Genomic DNA, 18,137 nt, shown 5'->3' on the forward strand with positions numbered 1-18,137 from the left:
GATATTCTATACTCAACTTAAAGAGGAGTCCTGGGTCTCCAGCTCTTGAAATCATTCCCCCTCTTAAGGCCAATCCCAAAAGGACACCAGGGAAAAAGCAATCAAAAAAGCAAAAGTATTGCTGTATGTAGCAGATGAAAGAGACAAACATAGTAAAGGAGAAAAAAATTAAAAAATTGCATCTTACACCACTGAGAGAAACATTGTCCAAACTACATCAGGTGGCACCATACCTGACACAGCTTAGGGCCCCGCTAAGTCTAAATCTGGCCCAGGTTATTTGTATAAACTAAAACAAAGCATTGCTTAGGTTTAGACTAATACAGTGTGTGAACTTCTGATTTCAGTGATGTTAAAGGGATGAAAGTCCATTCACAAAACCAATATTTAGTGTCAACGAAGCCTACGCAGCTCCTTTCCAAAAAATTTCATGTTGCAGGCAAGCATTTTGCGTCAGCAATAAAAAAATTCATTACTTTGGAAAAAACTCGCCTTATAGTCATTTCGCGAAAGTCGGATGGCGTTGTTGCGGGATCGACTGTATGTATGTGTTGCAATCAGGGTTGGGTTTTGGACTGTCCAAAACTGGTTTAGGACAGGACAAGTGGTTTTTACTGTCCAAAACTGTTTAAAACTGTCCAAAAGTGTCTTAAACTGCCCAAAAGTATGCTAGAACTAAAGTGTAATCTAATCAATTCGTATTTACTGCAATATTCGTGATGCATAAATATAAATATTTATTAGTTTTAATTAATATTTATATTTATGCATCTATAATAAGCTTTTGATGAGACATTGTTATTCCATTTCTTCATAAGTTCTTTTCGTTTGAACAACTCCCTTTTGGAGCCCGGGCGTCCTTTTTTGCACTGAAGAATTCAGAATTTCCTATTATTTTCATTTTTGATGTCTTTCAAAGCATATGTACATGCACTGTCAGAGAAATAATCCGTATTTTCAAATCTCTCCCCTAAAAAAGATCTTTTCTCCTCCTTTTTTTAACCTGAAATTATTGAAAAAAAAAAAAATCTGTAATTATTTCATGCATTATAGAGTTAGGCTAACTTATCAATTCAGTGTCCATCCCTTTAGTAGGAATTGGTGAGTTTTTGCAGGAAACAGAAATTCTTGAAGCAATAATGCTGTACTTCTTGCTTTTTTGTCATTGTAAAAAAGAAAAAAATGCTTAAAATTTGCCTATTTGATGGCATTTTTACTACAATAATTTAATTTGAGAGGTAATCGAGAAGATCTACATAAAAAACTCTTCTTAACTTGCGTGAACAGCTACCGGTAGACCAGGGTTCGTACGCTCCTTCAAAACTTCTTCATTTAGGAAATTGTTTTGAAGGGCCCTTCAAACTCCTTCATCACTCCTACATAACCATCCTCTATGACAGTCTTTTAAAATACTTTGATCAAGAACTATTAGCTTCGCCACAAGGGCAAAGAGGGGGGGGGGGGGGATTCTGTCTCAACTGAGTTGATCGCAGCTGGGAAAGAAAAATAAACATGTTGAGATTTGGCATATTTTATTGTTAAATTAAACACTTTCTTTTTTTTAATAAATAAATGTAACGTAGCAGTTTTGTATATTTTGCTATTTAATTTTTATATAGATGTAATTTACAGATTGATTAACAGAGTTCATACAATTTGAAGGTTAAGAGAAATTCTTAGGTTGTCATTTGAAAAGTAATATTATCTGGAAGAAATAATTATTTGTAGGAGAAAAACATTTGCCTGTAAAAAGACATCACTGAGCATAAAAAGGGCATTGGAACTAAGAAAGACATATAAGTATTCCTGAAATCGAACAGTTTGAGGAAGACTGAAAGGAAACAAATGTCAACAGCTCACACTTTTTTTTTTTTTTTCAAATTTAGTAGGTCGATCAAGTAAGATTTACAAAGTAAATCAATGTTTTAGTGTATTTTACTATTAAATTACAGCTTTTTATTTTGAAATTTTAATGTAGTATTTTCGCATATTTATTTATTTTTCATAAAGATGTGATTTACAAATTGCTTATAGAAGTCATAAAATTTGAAAATGAAAATATTACATTAGATGACTAAGATGACTTATATGAAACTATAGTTCTCATACGCTTATATTTTAAAGTTTTATGATTATTGCTTTTCCCCCTACCACACTCTCAGCAGTAAAAGTCAGTTTGTCTAATTACTGTATAAATGTTTAAAAATACATGAAGTTTTTTTAGTGATTGTGTTAAAAAAAAATTGTTTAGTAAATAGCAGTTTTGACATGATAAATGGGATCCTTCACAAGTGATGTCATTGAAGGGGAGACAGGTTCATGAAATTGTGACAAGGGGAGAGAGAGGGTGAGAAAAACTGACACGACAGTTATTAACACAATATGTTTACAAAAAATATGACATGTGACTAGGCCAGGAGTAAGGTGTAGTGTGACACTTTGACAAAGAAGGAAGGGGGTCAAATATGTTGAAAAAAAGTGATATTTATGCACTGCACTATAGTACTCCTTCAAAATCTCATTTTACTCCTGCAAGATGCTTTCATTTTATTTTTGAAATCGAGTACAAACCCTGTAGACGTTGGTGCTATGTTACAAGCCTAGTTTGATCGTCACAATAATCAGGCCAAAGTTACCAGCAGCGTGAAAATTAGTGATAAAAGACAATGCTGTACTTGGTTAGAAAATAAGTCAATAATGCACATTTTGTAAAAATAGAGTTACCGCATGAAGTGAAAATTAAAGTTAAAAGATAATGTTATACTTAGTTAGAAACTAAATAAAGGATACACATTTCATAAAAATAGAGTTACAAATTTAGTTTATCTAACCACATGAAAAAAAAAATATAGATTTATTTTGTAATATCAATTATACATTAATCATAAGTGTTTTCTTACATTCACTCAACAAAAGTAAATGCCATGTTACAGAAAACACTGCATGCTAACGAAGTTAATAAAACTGAAACTAAATTAAATTTCTACTTAATTTTAAATACACTCATAAATTTATGTGTTCTTACAAAAATAACTCGGCTAATTATTCACAGAGAAGCTTTTGGTTAGATTGTTGTAGAAATGATTGCAAAAACGTCATGAGTCACTAGCGTTGTCTTGGGGAAAAGCTTCGAAAGAGTCAGAATCAGAAAAGAATCAGATGAAAAGCGGGAAAGCTGAACAAAATCTCAAGAAAAAGCAGTTTGAATAAAATAACACTTGTGACAGGAAATAAGGCCATAAAAAATCCAGATCTGCTAGAAATTTGCTTTTAAACTTGAAAACATATGAATAAAATGTTTTTTCGGTGAAATTTCGACAATTTCTTGCTATTTGAGGCACCCTTTAAACTTTTCCAATTGAGCTAATAATTTGCACACATTATTTTTTTGTCCATTGAAACAAAATAGGGGGGGGGGGGGTGGGAGCTACATTTTCACAAAGTTGAAAAATAAGGGCCACCCTAATATGTACTTATATTTTTTAACTTGTGAAAATTTCTTTTTGAAATTCATATTTTTAATACATTTTGCAATTTCAAAAAAATCCTCATTTATTGTATTTAAGTCAGTTATTGCAGTATATTTTGAACACTTACATTTGCATGCATGCATAAATGTCGAACTATTATGAAAAAAAAAAAACATGCGGACGAACAAATTAAAATTCTTAATAAAGAATTAAACTTCTATGTTCCTAGAATAGATTAAGCTGTACAAATAAGTTATATATATATTATTTATACTTGAATGTCCAGTCCACATTGAATAAATATTCAATTTAAAACATAATTTTGACACATTTTGCTCTGTTTTTGATACTTTCTCACAAAATAGTTTCATTAAAAATGCAGTTTTGGACAGAATGGTAAAAACCATGGTATTTACCATAGTGTCAAAAACCTCGCCAACCCTGTGACAATGTTATTAAAGTAAGTAGTAGATTTTAACTTTCAGCTCAAAAGTCAACACTTAGCAAAAAGGTCAATTGGACCAGAATTGAATTAGAAAAAAAAAAAGCTGTTTTCAATGTTAAGGCAATAAAAACTACACTTACACCTTTCTTGAGTGTGAGGCCTCTTTACAAGTATTCACAGCAGTAGATTCCTCTAGTAGAGTTATCTGACTGTTGCAGGAAATTACAAGAAGCAGTTTTATTTTTCTACAATTAAAGTAAAGAGTGAATATTTAATTTAAATACAATTATAGATATAAATATGTTAGTAAGGAAATAAATCCGGCATACACTTACACTGACAGAATTTATTCTTAAAGTGTCTCCTGGTAACATTGTTTACAAATTATCCCTTTCGGACCCAAGCAAAGAATGAAAGCTTAAAATTTTGTACAATGAACTTGAATAATTGTTTTGATTAGTACAAAGTAGAAAAGAGTAATGTTTTTTTTTCTATTTGAGGGTGGGCTTAGAGGGGATGTATCGCATGTGATATAGTAAGAACCAGACACTACAATCAGGAGTGTTTTATTTCTGAATAAGATTTGACTAGTTTGTTTAGTTATAGTGCTAACAACACAATATATGCACAGCATAAATACTAGATGAAAATAAGCTTTATTTTTATGTTGTGGTAACGTTACATGATTCTTTTTACTTTCATGAAATGGCTTAGAACAACTTCTTTTTGTAATGAGACAAGTCAAGGAAAAAAAAACTTGTAGTCTCTACAATGGGTATAGTACTTGGTCAATCATTTACAACTGAATGAGCTCCAATTAGAATCACAGTGACTAATAAAATCTAAAATTTCGACCAGTACTAAAATTTTACTGAGTAAAAAATGGAAATTAAAGAAAAGGGCATAACAACATATATAGCAAACAATTCCAGTAAAAAATTAAAATGAATTGAAGGATTCGGAGGGGGGGGAGGGTTTGGTTTGGTTTTACTAACCTTAATTGCTTACATCAATACACCTCCCCCCCCCCCAAAAAAAAAAAACTGAAACTGACATAAAAGTTATTTCCAAAAGCCATCAAGTCCCATTGCATCATAAATATACAAATAAATTGTACAAGCTACTGTGTGGTAATATTTCAGAGAAATTTTTTTTCTTTGGCTTTAAATTAGTGCATATAAAAAGGTGGTCCCCCCTCAAACATGTTTCTCTCAACTACGGCATTGATTACACTTCAAAAATTTATTTTTCTAGTGCTTACTAAATAATTCTATTCTTGAAATCTTCATAACCTTTATCCTTGCACTATAAATAACTCAACGAAATACATATTTGACCTTTGATACAGCATACAAATTTAGCATAGTGAGTATTAGAAATAATAACCACACATTGATATTCATCGAAATAATTTGAACGAATGTAATTGTAGAACTAATACTTCTTAATTCCTTACTTCTGAAATGCTTACTAATTTGGAGCAAGGGCCCATTGAGATTAAATCTCTTATCCCTTTCATATCATAGAGATCTGTTAAGAAAACAATTAAGCCATGGTTGTCAGCTTTGGTACTAAAAATGCCAGTGTTTAAACCGAAATTACTAATATACACCAGCAGGCTGAATTTGCAAAACTTGTAACTGAATAATTACTAAATTCCGCATCTAAAGTAAACTCCGTCAAAGTAGCAAGTTTCCAGACTTTACCGCTCAGTGGATTTCCAGTTTTGGTTTCAAGAATGAGGAAGGGGGGGGGGGGGGGGGGAGGGGCTCTGGTCACAAGTCAGAAGCTTCACCAATCAGGCCACCACAGTCCCTATATGACAGGTTGATGGCATCCCTCCCTACTGCAGAAACAACTTAAGAATTCAATTCATCTCTCTCCTCCAAGTTACAAAGGTGCACACCCTCTCAAATGTTACAGATTATTCATTTAGAAAAAGACTGATCTCGCACCGAAAAATAAGACAAAACAACCCTCACAATAAAAAGCCCCTTTAAATTTCAGTGGTGCTGTTTGTGCTATAGACCCTCCCCCTCTTTTTAGTGGGCACCCCTATAGAAGTCAACTCATTTTGAAAAACTTGAGTTTTAATTACTCAAAAACGCAGTTGAAACATTTCAAGATCTCAATTTGAAACATTGTGAGATATGAATTCAAAATACCCCAGCAGTCAATCACTCGAGTTCCCGATTTTAAAAAGTCTCAATTATCAGAAGTACTTGATTCCCGAGATCTTGATTATGCCCATCACTAGTCTTTATGGTTAGCTTAACAAAAGAGCTTGATGGGCCGCAAGCAGCCTATCAGCTACTAATCCGGTATTGCTGGTTTAGTCACCTGCAAGATTTTGAATGCATACAATGAGGATTAAAAAATTTTCAGCAGAAATTGTAATTGACTGGCAAGGCCGCTTAAAAAACTTGAAGGCTGGAAGAGATCTTGGCTTTATGCTAAAATTATTGCTAATTCATTCGAAAAACATTCAGCATAACATGTATAATTGCTTTAATTCCTTTTCTGCAATGAATTGGATAACTTCTCATGCTCCTTCTTTATGACGGTTTTTTTTGTGACCCTCTTTTAAAATAAGCCTGGTTTTTCATAACCCCTCTGAATAACACCACCCCCTAGCACCAACAAATGACCACTTCTTTATACACATACATTTTCCAGATGTGCTAACTGAAATAGTTTGTCAAATGGTTAGTATCATAAAAAAATTAAGATTAAGTCAGTAAACATGATAGTAAGATCATGAGTTATCAGTCAATGGTAACTGTAGGTTATTGCCATGGATGGATCCAGATGATTACCTTTCAATAAATTCCAAAACCTCCGCCCTTTAACATCACCGATGATTGTCACAAATTAAGTTTCTTTTGCTTTATTTCTATTTGTTGGGCGTGGATTGGGACGTCGTGAACCCTTTCCTTTAACTAAACGTCATCAAAGGTGTCCTAAAATTGCTTTTTTGAATTTCAATTTATACTTTCTAGGGGGGGATCTCCCGAACCCCACATAATGTCATCTACAATAGAGTTTTTGGAACTTTGAAAAACTACCTGTGTTCCTATTAATATTACTAAAGTGTTAAGCAACATGCTACGATTGCATTTTCAAGACAACAATTCTGAAAAAATTCGCATAGAGAGCCCACTTTTTCACAACATTATAGATCATCTAAAATTACATTTTTGGAACTTGAGAAACAAAAATAGGTTGAGGGACAGTTCCTGCATCTCGGCTCAAGGAGGAGCCGATTGTTCCTCCCTTGCATCCGTCCTTGGTTATTATAGAACCATATCATAAAAATCGGCACTAAATAGGTAGTGTAAGGTTTACTTATGGTCAAATATCTGTTCGAACAGGAGAGTATAGCACAGCAAGACTCAGGAAAGCTCCGACTATTGTGGCAATTATGTAGTGAATTTCTGTTCTTTAATCCATGACTGAGGAGAGAAATCTTGAAATATCTCTAGAGACTTTGTAGTGGCTTAAAAAAAAAAAAAAAAATCAGGACACAAAATTACAAAAATATCAGAACACTTAACATTTTTTAAAAAGTAGTGCACGTATATACTATTGCACTCAGTAGCAAAATGAAATGTATATCATCAGATACTGCAAACAAGTTTAGTACACATGTTTTTCATTTATTATTATTATTAGAGACGTACCGAGTAGCACTTTGGCCGACTAGCCGAGTACCGAGTACTCGGCCTTGTATTACTCGGCCGAGTACCGAGTTACCGAGTATTCGGCCTTTCACTACTCGGCCGAGTTCCAAGTACCAATTATGTTTTAAGAAGAACCACTGACACACATGTGATGAATTTTGAACTTATTGGAATAGTAGTATAAACCTCCTTGTCCATATAATAGTTTTTAAAACTAAATTCCTGCTGAAATTTAACTACGCATTATATATATACAACTTTGTTTGTGTCAAAAATTTTACAAAAAAATAATTTTTTAAATTAAAAATAAATAAATAAAAGGTATGATTAATCAAGTTGGAATTAAAACAAATTACAGTAAAATCCCTCTAATGCGGACACTAACAGGACAAATTTTTTTTCTGCAATATAGAGGTGTCCGCAGGACAGGGGTTTAATAATATTATTTGCATTGGAACTGGGGAATGAAAAATTGTCCGCATAAGAGGGGTGTCCGCCTTTGAGGGGTGTCGGTTAGGAAGGGTTTCACTGTATACCAATCAATTATAGTTCTAATCTGCCAAACATAAATAATTTTTAAAAGCAGATAAAACAAATGTGCAGGAACACTCCAGACGCGTGTTTCTGCCCCCCCCCCCCCCCCCCCCGTTACAAGGAACGTCTTTTTCAGTGCATAACATGTGAGCTAAAGAATGTAAAGACATTCAACAAAAAAATACGACTTTTGTCGGATGCCTTTAAATCTACGAGCCCCCATTTTGTGCATTGAAAAAGGAATTCCTTGTAATGCCAAAACACGTGTCTGCAGAGTTCCTGCACTGTACTTTTAAGGTTGTTTTATTTTTTAAGCAAAGGTATTTTCACATTTTTTATAACTAATTTTTGTTTGTAGCAAAAATTTATTTTTAATACAAAAATTCCATATTTCCTATACTTACATTTCTTGCGTAATTTTTAATAAATAAGTTTTATTAACTTTGGGGACATTAAAATAAAGATTTATTCCATTGAAGCATTACAAACTTCATTATTCTCAAAATTTAAATTTGACTTATAAATTTTAATTGTAACTGATTGCAGAATATAATGCTTGCTCTTTTTTTTATAAATTTTAGTATCTGTCTTGGACAATATTCAATTTTTTTGCAACTACTCGGTATTGGCCGAGTATCTGATCAGAATTTGGCCGAGTACCGAGTACTCGGCAAATTGGCCGAGTACCGAGTAGTTACCGAGTACTCGGTACGTCTCTAATTATTATTATTTTTTGCACTGGAAATTTGTCATAAAAAGACCAATGCAAATTGTAGGGCTCACAACTAGACACTGTTACAAGTTTCTAAAAGTCTTTTTTTTTTTCAAATTCAGGCCCTTGTTAGCTTTAAAATATCTGTTCCATTTCGAGTTTTACTCAGTGATTCCTCTGTCCCCTTCTATTTTTTTCTCAAACAAAGTATCAACAGTGGCAGATACAAGGGGCAGCTGGAGGGTCATACCCCCCCCCTAAACAATCGAGAACTTTATGTGTAAAATGTAGATGATTACAGTATCTTAACACTTCATTTATTATTTTTAAAAGTAAACATTTGAATTACTTCATCCCATTCCTCATGAAATCAATTTGCAATGTTTATCCCCAGTTAGGTGTCTTATTCCAGGCTGATTTGATGCTTTTTATTTACCCGCAAGCAGTTTTTGAAATGTTTCGTACCTAAAACCGTAGGTTCGTTCACGGGGGTCGTCATTCTTCAGCTAACCCTCCCCCCCAAAATAGTTTTCTGTATCAGCCCCTGAGTATCAATATATTGTTAATGATATTACCATACTTGAAAGTTATGAATCAAATGGTGAGAGAACAGCTAGATGCAATATACCAACTGGAGTTCAAAACTATTGGTTAGGTGTAAATAATTCATTCAGCATAATTTCTAGTGTTTAGCAAAACAATATAAAACAGAATCTATCGATTAATCGGCTAAAATTCAATAAGCATTGATACATCCTCTATGCGATAATACCTTTAACCAGTCATGTTTTTTCTTTAGGGGTATATATACTCCCAGTAATCCATTACGCAAAATGTGTATGCGATCATATACATAATATACCACAGTATGAAAATTTTTGAAGCTTGAGGGTAAACGCTATATGTCTAAAAAATGTTTGAGAGTATATAGCGTATATGGAGAACACCACTGCTTTTAACATGAAAATGTTTGTACTGATTAATCAGTTTCCAATGGCGGGTAGGTAAATCAGCAAAGCAGTGGATTACCAATTACTGCCGGAGTCTACTAATTACTGCTGGTTAACTAGGGAACTGCTAATTTTAACCTTTTGAAGTTCAGATTAAGGACCTTGAATAAATTAGGTACTTTTCCCAAGGAACAAACTGAAAACCTGTTGGGATCATCAGGACAAAAAGTTAATACTCATGACAAAATATTTTTTATCAGGATAATCAGGACAATTACGAAGCCTGCTGTGAGCAATTCAAGCAAACAAACGGAAAGCCTCATTTTAGTGTCATGCCAGCACTAATAAAAGGAATTGAAAAAAAATAGGCTTCATGAGAAGTTTCAAGTTTATAGACTCGTTCGTTCACAAACAAAAGAACAAATTTAATGGTAGCAGTAGGTAATCACAGAGTACAAACCTGTATCGGTATCGGTTCAAACTATCATGAACTCGTCGATATTTTTATTAAATAAGTAACATTGAATTATATATACGAATTGATACGTAGCTACAATACGACTTCCAATCTGTAAACAAACATCTGTTCGGTTTCCGCTGCCGTACAGTGACGTGAAAAACTCGTCAAGCAGGTCACGTGAACCAGCCGGCATCCTAGCTGTGGAGACTAGGCTGCCAGCCAGAGCCAGCCGGCAGCCAAGTCTCGGCCAGGATGCAACGCTGTTCGAGCGCAAATTTTTCGTTTCATTTAATTGATGTTACTTGCTAACTGATTATTATTTTTGATTTATTATTAAGTATGAAGTTTGAACTCAATCTTACGATTGTTTTTTAAATTAAGATCGCCAAACATTGTGAACGACTGAAGTGGAGAATTACATGTAATCAAGTAGAAAAGTTCGTTGAGAAAAACAGTTGTATCTTCAATCTTCTTGAAAGGGTCACATAATAATCTGATAAAGATGTGGAATGACATGTCTGGAAGAAAGGGAAAGAATTCTTCAATTTATAAAAAAGCTTATCAGAATAAAACAAGAGTTGACTGGAAGTTGTTGAATAAAGAAACTTTTTTGGCGCATTTGCAAAATAGAGAAAAAAATACGCCTCTTCACCTTGCAGTTCATCGTGGAAATAAACCCATGATCCGGGAATTATTACAACATCCGAATATTATCGAAGTTGAAAATAAATATGGAAACAGAGCCCTGCACATAGCTGCCATGTGTGGAAAGCTAAGCGTCTTACAGATGATCTTAGCCAAGAATGCAAATCTTTATGCGAAGAACAAGTTGGGGTGTTCTGCTCTTTACATTGCTGCAGATCATCAGCGCTATGAAAATTTAGAGCTTCTCCTTGAGTATGGTGCAAATGTAAATGATAAAGCTAAGAAGTGTTTTAATGATACAGCATTACATAAGGCAGTACGTGGTGAAAATAAAGAAATAGTGCTGGCGTTGTTGATGTATGGTGCAGATCCTGAAATGGAAAATGATTATGGAAATTCGCCCATTTTTCTTGCATTTTCTTACCCACACATTTCTTTACATGAAATGTTACCTAGTGACCAGAATATTTTAAAAGTGCTTATAGCTTTCTGTATGCTTTGGGATATTCAGGAGTGGAAAGCTTCATGTTTTACTGACAGTTTTGCTAGCAGCTTCAAGCCCTTCACCATTCAATGTGAAGAAGAAATTAAAAGAGCAAAACTGTTAATCTTAGGAAACTCAGGGCTCTCCTACTATGATGTTTTGAAATGTAATATAAAAGAAATTGCTTTTTTATTAAGAAAACAATGGATGAAGGTTATCTTAAGGTCTAAGCTAAACTTAGAAATTTTCCCAATATATTCGGAAATGTATGATTTCAAAATAAATGCGGGCATAAAGTGTGAGTACTTGGTTAAGGAAAGTAGCGAATGCTTACAAACTCTTTTGAAAGATTACCTTTTGTTACCAGATCTTATAGCTAAAAATATAGTATCCTATCTAGATATTGGAGATCTTAGAAATCTTACATGTCTTTGAATTAATTGGTTGACTTTGAATTTTGATTTATTCAAATAAGCTTGTTAAAATATCATAAACATGTTAGTGTTATTTTTTCATTTTTTAATGATGTATTTTATGTAATGTTATACATAATTTTTCTACAACCTATAACTATTAAAACATTTTCTTCTCTCAATTGCTACTTTATGTTTCTAAATTATTTCATCACCCTGCTATTTATTTTTTAATTGCTTTGAAATATCTCATTGTTTGAGTAATTCTAGTGCTGCAATAAATAATGTTACAATTCAGCATATGGCTCTTAAATTTCAATATTTAGCAGCCAAATAATGAAGTCTGAAATTAGAAGTAAATTGAAATTTCTAAATAGAAATACAGTATATCCTCTATTTAATGATTGTCAAGTATTGCATTTTTAAAAGGGACTAGAAAAATCTAAATTAAGGATATTGTAAAATCGAGGAGCATAGACATTCAATGCGGCCTAATACGGACCAATGAAATGTCTCATTAAATAAGGAATTCAGGTATGGTTAAATCCAGTGGTTGGAAAAACTACATTTTTTTTGTAGCGAACTACAACTACTTTTTTCAAAATGTAGCAACTACAAACTACTTCTGAAATGTAGTCGCTACTTTCCAAAAAATAAGTAAATACAAAGCATACACAATAGGTTGTCCCTCAAAAAATGAAAGTCAATTTTTCAAATTGCATAAACTCTTGTATTTTTCCTCTTGTGTAGAAACAATCGTGAAAATAAATTACTTTTAAATTTAAAAAAAAAAAAAACACCTTCAAAAAATACCCAGGAACTAAAAAGCAAAAAATAATTGATTACACTTACATTCTATTTCCTACCCAAACATAGAAATGAAATTTATTTTAATTAAATGAAATTCCAGTACAAAAATCAACTGAACTAAGCACCGAATTATAAAATAAACACTGATTTAAATTGCTATACGATGAATTATTTTAAATACCTAACTAGTTATATACGATCTCTTAATTTTTAATAACCTTTTGAAGTCGGGGCCGCCTATTAACAACTACATAACGCAACTGACAGCCCACCGAATCCTGAATTAAACACTAATTTAACTATACGCGAGATTAGTCTTTAAAACTAAACCTACTCAGTTACGTTATGTAGTAGTTTATAGGAGGCCCCGACTTCAAAAGGTTATTAAAAATTAAGAGATCGTATATAACTAGTTAGGTATTTAAAATAATTAATCGTATAGCAATTTAAATCAGTGTTTATTTTATAATTCGGTGTTTAGTTCAGTTGATTTTTGTACTGGAATTGTAAAATAAATTTCATTTCTATGTTTGGGTAGGAAATAGAATGTAAGTGTAATCAGTTATTTTTTGCTTTTTAGTTCCTGGGTATTTTTTTGAAGGCGTTTTTTTTTTTTTAATTTATTTAAAAGTAATTTATTTTTTGCTTGTTAGTGGTGTAAATAACACCACTTTCAACGACTGTGTAGAAAGGCTTTTGCCATTGCGTAACTAATTACAAAAAAAATTGTCTTCATCATTAGTTGTTCAACTTTATCAAAGTTTGCTTTCCACAAGCAAATGCACGAGTCACTAAAAAAAAAATAAATAAACGAAATCGCTTTAAGTTTAGATTTGTAAAATTGTAAATTTTAGAATTGTAATATTGTAAATTGTAATTTATGTTTCACAATACATGTCATGTAACTCGCGATAAAAGTAGCATGTTTCTTACCCCACTATACATGAAGTTTAAAAATTCCAGTAGAATGAATTTTATGTTTGCTTCAGAGAATCCTTAATTCAAAATTTTCATTAGCATTGCATCCTAATAATATATTTTTTTAGTACTTTCTTTAACTATAGGTAAAGAAAGTATATACCTTTGTTTTATGGCTTTTGTTTATCAATGGGTTTTATATTTAATCGTTTGTAAGGGAAATTGTATGAAATTTATTGTTTTACCCTTAACTTTTCCCTCAAGAACAAATAGGGTAAATCAAAGATTTGGAACCTAAGTTAGACCAACCCTAAACAAAACCACCACTAAACAAAAAAAAAAAGCATAAAAACCGGTTCACTAAGTGAGACGATATACAAAGTTAATAAAGTACAAATCGATTTAAATGTGAGTATGATATTTGAAGAGTTCCCTCAATTTCATCAAACCTGAACTTGATGACCAATAGACCGCCGAGGAAGTATACTGTTTCAAACAAAAAAAAGAATTTTCCTTATCGTTACAGGCAGGGGCGTGCATAGAAATTTTGGAGCCCATCATAAATAACTTTTCCGGACCCCTCTCCATATTGTTAACCCTATTTTCACCTTTAGTTATAAAAATATTGGGCCCTGGCCAACAGGTGTCCCTCCCCCCTCCCTGTGCATGCCCCTGAGTACAGGTGTCTTTGAGTATTTATGGAACATTGTAAAAAGGAAAAACAAATCCGAGGAGTTCAGAACCTCCTCCTTTTTTTTTTTTTTTTTGAAGCCTGCTAATTAATATAGTCCCTAATTTCAAATTGAACTAGCGGCATCGTGAAATAGTAAATCTAGAATATTGGTCAAACTTTTGAAATCATACACAGTTATAATGTATATTATTAAAGAATATAAATTAAATCGTGGGGGAGGGGTGGTCTGTTTTCAATTCCTCCGCAATTGAACACTAAATATATTTAAAAACTGGAATATTAAATAAAGAACATTATATTTTAATGCCTAAATAAAGTTATTTATTAGTAAATAAAATATTGAGGTAATTGATTCAACTATTAAAGCAGCAAAATATATTTAATTTACTGCTTTGCTACGCAGTAATAAATACATTAGTAACACCTATTATAATAAATTAGCAGGCAGCGCAGCGTTGCGAAAATTAATTATCCATGTGCCGCGAGAATTAAATATCGTTCAAGAGATAGCCAAAACCTTAGGTGTGAAAATACACCGATCACAGCAAAACCACGTGATCGTGACGTATGAAATTTAAAGTTTCTTGGATTTTTCCGGGACCCCTTATCAGATCCAGACCAAGTTACAATGAGACCATCTGGGAAGTATACTTTTCCAAACAAATTTTTTTTTTTTCAAATCGGTCCAGTAGTGTTGGAATAATTCGAAAACATACATAAAAAGCCGCAATACGAAATCATAACCTCCGTTTTTGAAGTCGGTGAAAAAGTTTCATATAATTTGCACAACAGCAACCCGTGTTGACTTGCACCTGAAAGTGTAAAACAGTACTTGTATGCTAGGCCAAATCGAAAAAAAAAAAAAAAAACTTTTTTTAGAAACTCGAAATTTATGTTGATAAAACGTTGCCCCTGTACCCAACACCCCACATGTACCACAAGAACATTTATTCAAATTAAAAAACAATTGGATATGCCAAACTTGACCTAAAATTCATAATTTTATTTAAAAAATTGTTTTTTTTTTTTTCAGTTATCTTTCAAAAAATTACATATAAATTTAAATAGAATATCAAGTTCAAAAATTACTGAAGAACACATTTACAGATCAACAATTACAAACGAATAATAAAAAAATAATATATTTTAAATGAAAAATTTAACTTAACCTGAAAGAAATCCATATCTTTGAGTACTATGTGGGAGACTTAAAAATTGCAGGAAAACAAAAATATCTATTTAACGCTAATTCCCTACTTTTCTACTTTACTGTTTATATTTTTGAGCTTGATAATTTCGTAGAATCTTACATATCTGAAAATATGTATCAAAAACTTAATTTTTTGAAGAAAATTATAAATGTTAGGCCACGTGTGGGATATCTAAATGGTTTTTATTTTGAATAAATATTTTTGTGGTGGATATGTGGGGTATAGGAGCAACGTTTTATCAACAGAAATTTTGAGTTTCTAAGAAAAACATTTTATTTTAATTTGACCTAGTTACTACACAAGTGCTGGTTCACACTTTCAGACATAATCGGCACTTGTTGCCGTTGTTCAAATTATATGATTTTTTTTTTTTTTTTTTTTTTTTTGACATCAAAGGATAAAATATAAGAAAGTGTGCTACTTGAAAAATCAACTTTCGATGTTTTTCGGGGGCGGGACACCCTAATACACAAACACACCGTAAGAGGATTGAACAAAAAAAGATTGATAAATTAGCTCATCAGAAGACACTAAGAAAAATGTCCGTTATCATACTCTCATACACTGTAATGCTCGCATTTATTGTAAGTCCTCCAGAACAGTTCAATTTCATCCTTTTCTATAACAGTTTCAGTAGCTTCTTTTTATTTGGTGAATACTGTCAAAAATTTAAGCCTCGCTAAAATATTTTTGTTTTTCAATCTTCGGTCTGTTCATATAAAATTAACCAAATTTTCAACTCGCGAAATCACCGATATCTTCATTTTCACGAAAATAAGTGTTTTTTTCAATGTAAATATTGGTGAAATATAAAAATTACGACAGCAAACAAACTAAAGGCGTCGAACAGATAGCAGGTATGCCGTCAAAATGAAATACTTGAGGTTAGCTCGTATTTTTATTAGTCTTACTTCTCATTGCATCTGCTGATGTACTTGTGTAAAATTTGCGCCAATCAAATTCGTTTGAACATTGATTTTTTTTTTTTTTTTTTTTTCAGTTTATTTGAAAGTAGTTTCCAGAAATCGCTACAAACTACTATTTTTTTGTAGTTAACTACTCACTACACTACTTTTTTTAAAAAGTAGTGAGCTACACTACAAACTACTCAAAAATGTAGCTACTACAGTAGCGTCGCTACTTGTAGCGCGCTACTTCCAACCACTGGTTAAATCGAAGTTATACTGTAAAGGAAACCACGACTTAAAAGCTCTTTATTAAAGCTGAAGTCAACAGTGTTGCAAGGAAAAAAAAACTTTTGAAATGGATAAAAGCAACATATTTTTCTGCATTAAACTTTTGTCGAAAGTGTTTGTGAAACTATCTGTTTAAATTCCCTTTTTTCAATGATTTGTTTTTTACAGAGATAGTAAAAAATTTTATTCATTCTTTTAATACTAACTAACTTTTAATTTTAATGTATGATCAATAATTAGCACCTATGGCCCTAAAATGCTTTTATGAAGTCACGTGGTACTGTAATAGTGAATAAATTTTATTAGTTTTTTTAAGGCTGAGTAATTTTTTATAAGTCTCCAATTTGTTCATTTTTACTTCCTTTTACAAAAAAGGAAGTATTGTATTCGCGAAAAAATTTTCACTCAAAAATCGCCCTTAATTTCCATTTTGCTCACCCCCAAATGAATGTTGAGTTTTTTTTTCGATTCGACCACATGCGGAAAAGTGCCTAAGAATGTATAGACACGCGAAATATCCATTTTGACCATCACCGAGGTAATTACAACGACTTTTCTCGTGACGTCTGTATGTATGTGCGTATGTGTGTATGTGCGTATGTGCGTATGTATCTCGCATAACTCAAAAATGGTATGTCCTAGAAAGTTGAAATTTGGTACATAGACTCGTAGTGGGGTCTAGTTGTGCACCTCCCCTTTTGGTTGCTTTCGGATGTTCCTAAGGGGGTCTTTTGCCCCTTTTTGGGGGGAAATCATTGTTAATTTCGATGTAAACTCAAGTGGCGTTATAATTTGTCGGACACTTGGCGATATATCGCCAGTCTTTTGGTCGCCAAGTTTTGTCGCCAACTTGGCGGAAAATTTGGCGATTTTTTTTTATCTGGTTTTAATTTGGCCATCGTTTTTAATATTTAGAGATTAAACTATTGAATCACATTAAAATTGCCAATAATGGGAAAATGACATTAAAATGGAGTAAAAGGAAGTCATGTGAGGCACACATCAGCTCGTTTTTAATGATTTTCATGAAGAATGTTAGTATTAAATTGAACTCTTCTCCTTAAACTAAGTTCTTTTAGTGTGTAATTATTTAGTAGTGTAGTAATTATTTGTAGTTCCTTTATGTTTTGTCAGAAAGAAAAAAAAAAGACTAACAGAATTTTTTCATACCCAGAGCCCAAGGTTTCGGAAAATTTCTTTAAAAAACCAAAAACTTTTAGAAAAATTGAAAAAGAGAAACTGATCTAAGTTGTGTTGATTCTTAGGAAAATGTAGATGGCTCCGGCAAAAGTAGAAGTTGGTCGTTTTAATATTGTTACAAATCCTGTAAATAGTAATTATTGTAGGAACGTAACCTGTAAATAGTTTCCCGTAATGAATATACAACCCCTTTTTCATTCGGCTAAAGTATACGACCCCTATTTTCTTTCTTTTCATTGATAACGGTCTACTACTTTACAGAAGCGTGTGGAATATTTGAGAAATTTCTTTTCGGTGTATTTAAGCCGTTAGCGA

The 18,137-nt window shown here is 32.4% G+C and overlaps 1 protein-coding gene across 1 annotated transcript; it reads left to right on the forward strand.

Annotated features, from left to right (window-relative positions):
* The first annotated feature begins 10,504 nt into the window (after positions 1 to 10,504).
* Positions 10,505 to 11,968, forward strand: LOC129233508 (26S proteasome non-ATPase regulatory subunit 10-like). Its single transcript, XM_054867525.1, has one exon. It carries the CDS (start codon positions 10,754 to 10,756, stop codon positions 11,813 to 11,815), a length of 1,062 nt encoding a protein of 353 aa, XP_054723500.1. The 5' UTR covers positions 10,505 to 10,753; the 3' UTR covers positions 11,816 to 11,968.
* The last annotated feature ends 6,169 nt before the right edge of the window (positions 11,969 to 18,137 follow it).

This window comes from Uloborus diversus, unplaced genomic scaffold (genome assembly GCF_026930045.1).
Source record: "Uloborus diversus isolate 005 unplaced genomic scaffold, Udiv.v.3.1 scaffold_484, whole genome shotgun sequence".
Lineage (NCBI taxonomy): Eukaryota > Metazoa > Arthropoda > Arachnida > Araneae > Uloboridae > Uloborus > Uloborus diversus.